The sequence below is a fragment of the Elaeis guineensis genome, chromosome 7 (genome assembly GCF_000442705.2).
Source record: "Elaeis guineensis isolate ETL-2024a chromosome 7, EG11, whole genome shotgun sequence".
Taxonomy (NCBI): domain Eukaryota; kingdom Viridiplantae; phylum Streptophyta; class Magnoliopsida; order Arecales; family Arecaceae; genus Elaeis; species Elaeis guineensis.
This window is the reverse complement of record NC_025999.2, coordinates 3,495,118-3,505,117: the sequence shown is the minus strand read 5'-3', so window position 1 is coordinate 3,505,117 and position 10,000 is coordinate 3,495,118. Positions and strand designations below refer to the sequence as shown.

The window sequence follows — 10,000 nt, the reverse complement described above, 5'->3', positions numbered from 1 at the left end:
TCCCTCCTCGTCTTCGGCACCCTTGGCATCGTCATCGGCATCTTCATGGCCACCAACAAGGTCGGCGGCGACCGAGCCCACGGTATTCCCCAAACCCGATCCCAATTTCGTTCCAACCCATTCTCCTCTCTAAACCCTAGCTAGGGTTTGTCTCTCCTTTCCTGGTTTCCTTTTGATCGGTTTTCTGATGCTTTTCTGGGAAATTAGGGGTTTTCTTTGCGATCCTGGGGTCGATGCTCTTCATACCGGGGTTCTATTACACGCGGATCGCCTATTACGCTTACAAGGGGTACAAGGGCTTCTCCTTCGCCAACATACCGCCGGTTTGAGGGGTTTTCTTTGCTTGGGAGCTGCCTTCAGGTGTTGTTGTCATGGCTTGTCGTGTGTACAGATCTCGTCATGTAGCCTGCCCTCTTCCTTTCCTTTTCTTGTTGTACTTATGTTTGAATAATCTGTTGTGCGAATCTAGTTGAATACGCGAGAATGAGATTTCCTGTCAGTTTGTTTCTTTCTCTCTTTCTGATTTCATGATTTGGTGACTCTGGTGGGATCTTCGAAACAAAGTAAAATTAGAAAAAAAATAATTCAAGATATTAAAACTGTTCTTTATAGCTGCAGACAGGGAAATCAAGAGAAGTTATCAAAAAAAAATTATTTTTATAGAGAAAATCTTTGAACTTGTAGTGGTTACTGTTAATTCGGTCTCTCATTTCTTTAATATCACGTTGCTTTTAGAGTCTGATTGTCTAATAAGTAAAGTTTTAATTTCCATAAATTTAAGAAGTATACAATTTTAAAGCAACAAGTCAACAAGGGGTAGGTATATAGGAGAAGTCAAGAAGTATAAAATTAAGACATGAGGACCTCACTAAAATAAGTTTTAAAGCAAGGAGTTTCAAAGGGATTGAGGACACAAAATGGATGGTGGAATTCCCATGTAATGATAATGGACCATATCCAAGATGAATTAGTTAATAGAAGAGGTTGTTTGGAGTCTTGTAAGTAGAGCCACATGCAGTTCAACCTTGCTTGTTTGGATACTTACAACATAAATTGCATAGTAAGTTGAGTCGCTTGTTGGGCTACAACATAGGGCTATCTTGTGGTAGGTCGATTTGCAGTTATAGTTGCAGTGTTACAAGTTGTAGAAGCTCGAGTTGGTATCTTAATCAAAGACAAAAGATTTTCTCTCCTACTCCTTCCCTTCCCTTCTCCTCCCTTGTCTCGCTTCAAGTCTCTGCATGCTGTGATTCTTGATGTCACTGATGGCACCTCAAAACCTCCAAGAGGCCACAGCCACGTCCTCCTCTTTGAGCTAGACTACAACAGGCCTCTCCTCCTCCCCTTCCCCTCTACTTCCCTTCCTTGCTCTCAAGTCCCTCCTTACTGCTGCCCTTGATGCTGCCACCAGCCTCTGTTACCTTTAGGAGGCCCAAGGCTACGTCCTTCACCATGGACTTTACTGCATCCCCCTTCTTCTTTACTCTACCTCCTCTGTTGCTACTAACCCTTCCTCCTCTCTTCTTCACCTTATCTGGGCTTCTCAAGGTCTGCATTGCTGCCAACTTCCCTATTTATGGGCACCCAAGTCCATGCTTAGGCCCTTGTCAACAGCGGCTTTGACATTGATGTCTTCATCCAAAACACTCTCATTCCCATACATGTCAAATTGCACTGACTTGACATTTAGTCGGACGATGTTCGATGGAATATTTGTCAAAATGCCTCTCTTTTCCTTAAGCTCTCCTCTAAACACAAGAAGTGAATTTTCTTGTAAGCCAACTCCTACAACTAAAGTTGTAATATGACTTGAGTTGCAATGCAACTTCAACTATAGAGCTCCAAATAGCCCTAAAATGAATTAAGGCTTGAAAGGACCTAGAAGAGAAGGATAATAAAGCTCTTTATTTCAGGGAGAAATAAATACAAGTGCATTTTGTGTTGACATATGAATAACAGATATTGTATGATGAATGTAAGTGGCAACTTGAAGAATGAAGACCAAGCTTTTTTGAATATGGAGATGGCAAGAAGGAATTTATAGTTTGCTAAGAAGAAGCAGATCACACATTATAAGGATGGCAAATATCACATATGAACCAATCCCTTTTTACAGCAACAGTTCTCGCGACAATATGAGTATTATTTTTTCTGATTAAATAATGTTTCACTCAAAACCTCTTATTCACGATGCTTTAGTAAATGCCCTTCCTGCATAATTAGTGGTTTCTTATTCAATTTTTGGATCGGTTTATATGCTGATATTTAGGGAAAATTGATAAATGAACTATTGATGATTTGTTAGTTGTCCCTTTAGTCATGTCAAAAGAATCATTTACATAGATGATAGATGCTTTTAGTGTTCTGTTCAGGGTCCGCTGAACCTTTATGTCTGCCATCTTACAGGGTGAAACCTGTGAAATATGTCAAGTTATAAATAAATGATGGTATCATTATACTTTGTATTAGAAAATTGGTTCCTTCATACTGTTATACTTTTTTAGTGAGATAAAGTAAAGAGTCAATGGATGCTCTCTAAAGATTATGCTGTAAGAAATTTGTTTTCTTCTATCAAGCTTTTTGATGTATGCAAAGACATATGCAATATAGTCTTGGTATCGGGCGCCATATTAGTTCCTTTCTAGTACTGTGTGATATGTTCCTATTTGGTGGTAAGCCTCCTCTACACCCCACCACCCCAACCCAACCAGGTAGTGGAAACCTACTCAGAATCAGGTGAGGGCCAGATCTGAACCCAGGTCACAGTGATTTTACCCACTGATCAAGTTGGCACCCTTGGTACCAGTTGGTATTTAAAGCCTTGTATGCAATATCTTCTCGATGTTGGGTCATATATGGATTATCATCAAAGCATCCAATTTAAATATTTTAATTTATTATTTTTTTCTTTTTACATGAGGATGAGTCCTGTCATATGCCTGACGGTGGTCTTGTCTACAAAAACATCTTCTTTAGTACACTATAACTTTTTTTCCGACATTTGTGCCCCCATCATGCTTACAAAGTTCATTTGACATATTATGAAGAAGAAGATAACTTTAAGTGGTTGCACAGTTTGTACATTCTGTAATCCTAGAATTCATACTTGGGAAGTGGGAACTTGGTAAAAGTAATAAAAAGAAAAGGCATGACTTATGGGTTTCTTTCTTGTAGGATATGCCATTGCATCACAGCTTTGTTTTATGGTCCTTTCAATGAAATGTTCAACCAAAACTTTCTTGCATTAGACTTTCACTAGACATTGGACTATCTTATATAGATGAGACCCATGAACTACTTCACCAAAAATTGTGTATCTCTCTTAAGAGTGGTTGAATTACTATTGTATTTTCATTGTTTAATTGTTCACTTGGCCATCAATTTAGAGATGCTTGATTAATGATCATAATTTTTTTAAAAATGTTACTGTTTTAACGCTGTACGACAAACTTATTTTATTAAATATTTCACCATCAGTCCCCAAATACAAGGTTTTAAATCTTATGGGATGGAGATGTCTCAATATCTTCATGGAACGAGATGCTCTGCTATTCCGTCCCATCTCCCCATCATGCATCTCGATAGATATCCTCCTTTTCTCTCCCTTTCTTCTTTCATTTCTTTCTTTTTTTTCTTTTCTTCCTTTTTTCTTTCTTTTTCTTCTATCTTCTTTTCTTTTCTTTTCTTTTATTATTGTTTCATTGTCTTATACCTTCCTTTCTTTTCTTTCCTTTTTTTTATCTTTTTTTTTTTCCTTTCTCCTTCTTTCCTTTCTTTTTCTTCTTTATTTTCTTCTTCTTCTTTCCTTTCATTTTTTTCTTCATCTTCCTTTCTTTCCTTCTTCTTTCTTCTGCTCTCCCTGCATGAATGGGTTTCAAAGTTCCGACCTCATTCCAGTCTCATTTTCTTACAGGAACGAGACAGGATGACTGGGATGCCCCCCGTCCTTGCCGGGACATAAAACCTTTCTCAAATAGCCAAAATTTGAAGCTTCAACTCAATCAACTGATAAAGATGGCTATCATTAAAGTTAATTTGGCTTCTTTCTTCTTCAAGTTCATGGAAGTTCTTGTAACATGTGAAGTTACCGCACTTGCAATGAGAAGTTTGCTTGACACTCCTAATCAAGAAATTCCCTCGCTCCTTACTATGTAACTCGCTAGTTCATTGCATCATTTCTGTCCACATATTTGCTTCCTTGTTTGCTTGATTGTAGACATGGTGGTCTAACAATTTTTACTTTCACTTTGTCTGGTGAATCTTAAAGACATGATTCTGGAATATTTACAGAGGTTAAAAAGGTCTATTGGGTTATTATACGATGTGTCCATGTTCTTGTGCATGCCATAATGTTTTGTAACTGTAGAATTCTAGAGCTTGTTCAGGGAAATCTTGTGTTTTATCAAAATGAATTTCAGGAAATTTAAAGACTGGTAGGTTGAGTCAATGCATTAGGAATATGAGAGAAGGTTTCAGATTTATGTGGTGCGTGAGTCAATGCAATATGATGTATCTGGGATATATATTGGAGTTTTGAGCAATAGCTGCTTTCACTGTGAATCGTATCTCCTATCTATTCTACTGCTTACTGTACTAAACTCTAATCTATCTAACCTTCATAATCAATTTGGTCTTATTTCTTGTAATTTTACTAAATTCCATATATGCCAACATGGTACATTATTTTTTTCCTACTAAGCAGTGATTGGCGTCTATGCAACAGATTCCCTTTGATAAAGGAACTGGAACTTTTCCAAACCAAAATGTTTATACTTCAAAAGAATCTTTGAGATGAAATTGCTGCTTAGGGAGCAAGATAATATGCATTATTTTTTTAGGGATTGTTTAATAGTGTGGGATTTGTTCCGATTGGCTTCTGGGGTTATTTTCTGTGCTGTTGAAATGATTGTGTTTTTCTATATCTATCTTTGCTTCCTTTTTACTTTAAATAAACCCTTTCCCTGTCTTGGGAATCATGGAGGATTGCTTCTAAAATTGCAAGAATGTAAATTATGTAGCCATTCTAGTTTTCTGAATATTACAGTAGGATTCTCTCTTGGTCGCAGTTACCTTTGCCATGTAATACCAAATCACCAAGGATTGAGCTGGTCAAAAACTTTCTAAACCTGGTGGATTATGATACAATTCTTCATAGATATGGGATAGTGTTGCATGTTAAGTTTAGAGGGATGTGAAGATTTATATTTCGAAGATCTGGGTAAACAATCTTCACTGGGCCATGGAAAAATTTCTGAACTGTACTCCATAGTTAAATAAAAGGCTTTTTAGTTTGACGTGGCAAATCTACATTGTCCAAGACTTTTGAAGCCTTTGAAATATTTATCACCTACAAAAAACATGGAGATTCGTTTCCATTGACCATGCTTCATTATAAGAATATGGACTAAATGCAGTAAAATATCTGGAATCAGTTATGATGTTAATTGGTTTTTAGACCATCAACTGGAGCAATATATATTTTGTTTAAGGCCATACTTCCAAGTCATCAAGAATATGCATCTGAAACAGCTTGCTTCCTGGATTCAAGTTTCCTGGTTCCTTTTGGGTTCAAGCTTTTTGGCTCCATGGAATTACTGTTAGGACAAAATTCATCATTTATTTAAAATTATATCTGTGGCTGGATGGTTATTTATTTATTTTGTTGTCCAAGGTCTGAACTTGAGTAGTTCTTTCCAAGCAGGGACATTGGAATTTAAAGTAAACCAGAACGTTCTGTATAATTATTATCAGTTTTACATAGGAAATATCCATTCATCACAGAAGCTATATAAGGTCCATTAGAGTTTAGGTGATTGCTGGAAATGTTTCAGTTTTTTTTGTGTAATGGTGTTCGAATTGGGTATGTTTTATTTATTTGTTTATTTGTTCTTGTCTGTTCCTTCTATATTAGGGTCTATGATTTTACACCTGTGCTCTAAAAAGTTTAGTTATTCTATGTTAAAAGCAAAGATGGACTGTTGAGGATATTACTGAAGATTTTGCTGTTTTTGTGGTGGAACCCACACCCTTTCTCCTGTTATCCAACTTTCTTACTCTTTCTTTCACATTTTATCTTGACATGGCCATCATGTATAACATTGTAAATTATTGGCCATGTATATATTGTAAATTACTTGTGCATCTTCGTTGTCACTTCAAGAACTTTTTTTTTTTTTAACTAGATTGTTCACCCAAGTTACTGTTTGCGCTTGAGTTTTTGGCAATGCTGATGTAAATCCTCTACATCAATTTTTTTTTCTTTTAATTATAGATTGGTGGATTCATTCTTTTGTCATTTTGTTTAAGGAGATGGGTCTTATGTGATTGGTGTTATGCAAATTTGACTTTAATTTTACGTAAGAGGTAAGTTTGAGAAAGTGATGTGACCCAGTAAACTAAAAAGGAAAGTGAACTTTAAATAGTTAAATTGCAGTGCTGTACTTCCATTGGATCAACCAACGCATGTAAGTTGAAAAGTGTTGTACTTGGAGGCAAAATGATTTGCATACTAACCATATTTTGTTTAATTATGCAATTAAAATCTAACATATTCATAATAAATCTCTTCTTTTCATCTGCCAACAGCAATGCAAGGGGAATTGACCATGATTGGTGCTCTTTGGTGGTTCAAGTGTATAATTGCTTTGTTGCCCTTGTTTTTGGTGAGGTATTGAAAGTCAATTTTTACTAGCATTCACTTGCGTGAGAGTTGCATTATAACCCTTCTTTGGATAAGCATGGTTCAAAGTGTAAAGAGATGGTGCATAATCTTTGAATTCTGAGATCTAGCAAATACTTGGAACAGTTGATTTTTGCATCCTTATTCAAACGCTTCATGCCATTGTTTTTACTGGAAAGTAAGGGGAGAAGTAACGTTTTGTATAGGTAATTGTCAAAATTTGGTAGGGATATTTGGTGTTCTGGGACAGTTTTGAGAATTCTAATGGAGAAAATTTATGGTGTACATTAGAGAGAAGGAAAGATGCATTCTGAAAAGTTGACTTCCCAATGGTCAAGTATACATCAGCTATTGAAGAGGCAGATTAGAAAATAATGTCTAGGAGAACTAGAAGAAATTATTTGGTGTATATGATGATGAATTTGTGGTAAATATGTAGTGGAAGACAGTGAGGTAGCATTTCTCATGCTGGTAGCAGCTCCATACCAAGGTCATCATCAATATCAATATCATCACTGCAAGGTGGGAGCATCAGTTACATATCCCAACCTTGGGAATTTGAGTGAGTGGATTTGTATTCCTAAATAAAGGATTTGCTGCTGACGTAGATATGCAAGCAAGTTGTTTTGATCTGTTGACAAGAATCACAAGGTCCATTTTGGAGATTATTAAATTCCATCAATAATGGAAGTAGAATCATGTGCTTGTGACAGTATTGATGCTTTTAGTATGAGATTAGATGTGATTTGGGGTAAACATACTCTCTTTAAAATTGATGTGAGCATGGTATTCTGAACCGGTCCGAATCGGTCGGTACATCCTGTACCGTACCGAACCGGCGGGAGCTGGTTCAGTTTAGGCCGGTTTTTTGGAAAATGCTTGAATGGGACCGAACCGATCGGTTTGGTACGTTGTGGCCCGAGCAGTCCGATATCCTGCGGTTTGGTCGGTATGGTACGGTATGACACCGGTTTGGTCCGATACGGTTTGATTTGATTTGATTTTTTTTTTTTTTTGCCGTTGAGTGGGATTTTTTTTATTTTTTTATTGTCAGTATGGATTGTACGGTACAGTACCGTATCGACGGCAACTGGCACAGGGTCCATACCGATATTTAAAACCTTGATTGTGAGCTTTAGGTCTGTTAGATAATTTCTTGTCTTTTCGGGTTTAAAGCATGGTTATTGTAAAATTGTGAAGGATATAAAGTGGTTACAATACTGCAGTTGCTTGTGCCTTAAAATTTGGATGCACAATATCATGAAGGAAATATCTTCATTGATTGGGTCCGTCGATATGGAGAAATCCACTTTATGTGATGATGTTGGTACTTTTGTGTAACATGCTTTCGCCGGCGATCAGTATTGGCGATCTTATTCAGATTGAGAAATATTTTAAAAAGTCAATCATATTGCAAGCTTCCAAGATGTTTTTGGTAGTCAGATGTTTAGGCCGTACTATGGATGGAACCTGATTCTTCGTTCCTGGACATGAATGTGAGATTCCGGCTAGCTTCTAGTGGACCAAAAAGCTGCAGTATGTGAACTAGAGAATTTCTGCCACTGATGAGTTTTTGTTTCTGCAGCGGCTCCAATCTTAACATGCTGTGATTTTTTTTTTATTTTTTGGGGTAAGCTTGACATGCCGTGATTTACTATTCTGGTCAGAGTTATGAATTCAATCTAGTTGCAGTTTCTATTGAATGGAACAGTCCCAAAGTGTTGCCTTAAGCTTTTGATGGTGCTAACAGTGAATTCAATCTCTTTCAGTTTCGTTGAATGGCAGCATGCTTATTGAATGATTTGCGTTGGTCCGGTTAAACATCTCATGGTTCTACAATTCTTTTCTATTTGGCAGGATTAAATACTTCCTGGTATTTTTGGGTGAATCATGGTTGGATTTTAGGGGAGTTGGCTTTGAAAAGAATGCAAATCAATAACGAGGGTTTCTTTAAAAGACTATAATGAGGATTTTGAAGCACAATTGCTTGGGGTTCTAAAGTTCATATATTTCATTTCTTTCTTAATATTCAGACCTTGTAAGTTTGTAAACCCACGTCATTTTTTTTTTTTTTGACGCAATTATCTACCTCATAATTTATGTTCTATCATCTCATCCGTACCATCTGTTTTTCCATGTTCCAGTTAGAGTTCTTTCAACTTTCTAACTATCAATCCGGTTAAGTTTCTTACGAGCTGTTGCACAGAGCAGTCAAAACCGAATCCTGAATCGAGTTTAGAATTTACTAACCTTCTTACCTAAGTAGAAAGAACGATAGTTATCAGAATGGAAGTTCGCGGTCGTCATCATCTTTAAAATGGTAACCTGTGAGCTGCTCATGCTCATGGTTACCCGAGTCAGAAAAGCGTGTGCAGATCCAGATGAGAGCTGGAAATGTTACTCCCAAGAATATTTTGAAAAGTGCTCGGGGAAGAAGGTATTGGAGCGAGATTATAGAGAGATTTGCTGAACGCCAGTGCGGTCGTTGAGTTCCACTTTATTCTTTGCGAACCTGGAGTTAGTAGATTTGCCCTTTCCAGCTCCAGAATGCAATTTTTATCTGAGCTCCTTTTGTAGTCCACCGTCCAAATGGAATATTTACAGGATTAATGTAGCTGTTTCTTATTTGGGAAGTCCAATGACCGCATTTGAGTTGTTATTGGAAAATTAAAGAGCATCTTCGTACCCATTAAAAAAAAGAGCATCCTTCTAGAACCACAACCTGGACTGGACAGGGGCTGAAGTGAGATTCTTGAATTGAACACCTGACCTCTTATACAACGGGCAAGTAATACCATCGAAGTAATATCGGTGGCGAAATTTGGTCTCCTGTTTTTTCCCCAAACATCACTGAATAGTTTTTACTGAAAAATTTCCTTCCCCGCTTAAGTCATGGGCATGCAGTGGTTAATGGAATAGCATACAGGACGTCATCTGCCATAAGGGACCGGTAAGGGAGTGTTGATAGGAATCAACACTGTTGCCATATTTATATTTTTCGATCTTACTGGACCTGGCCGTTTGGTGGTGTAGATTGAATTATTTGTTTCTTTCTTCCACCAGACCAACAAATTGTTTTACTACCTCAAATATGATTAGTTCACATTCTTAAATCCCAACTCCAATGTACATACGTCGTAATGGGTATCCTCCAACCCACTTTGGTAACTATTGAATCGGGTTCTGCAATTGCTTCTCATCATAACCATCAAGTACTAGGGAAAACAGCTCAGATGAGCCATCCTTTTGCATCCGAACCAGAGATGCCTCAAAACTGCAGGCATTATCATATGCCTCAGTCATGGTTTTAAAATTGTGATC

The 10,000-nt window shown here is 37.2% G+C and overlaps 1 protein-coding gene across 1 annotated transcript in view; it reads left to right on the top strand.

Annotated features, from left to right (window-relative positions):
• Positions 1-499, top strand: part of LOC140859469 (uncharacterized) — a 763-nt gene extending 264 nt beyond the window's left edge. The window contains exons 1-2 of the mRNA XM_073261366.1: positions 1-82; positions 208-499. The exon at positions 1-82 is cut by the window's left edge and continues 264 nt beyond it. Of these exons, the coding sequence (XP_073117467.1) occupies positions 1-82; positions 208-329 (204 nt within the window). The 3' untranslated portion in view covers positions 330-499. The remainder of the gene's footprint in view (positions 83-207) is intronic.
• Positions 500-10,000: the final 9,501 nt, after the last annotated feature.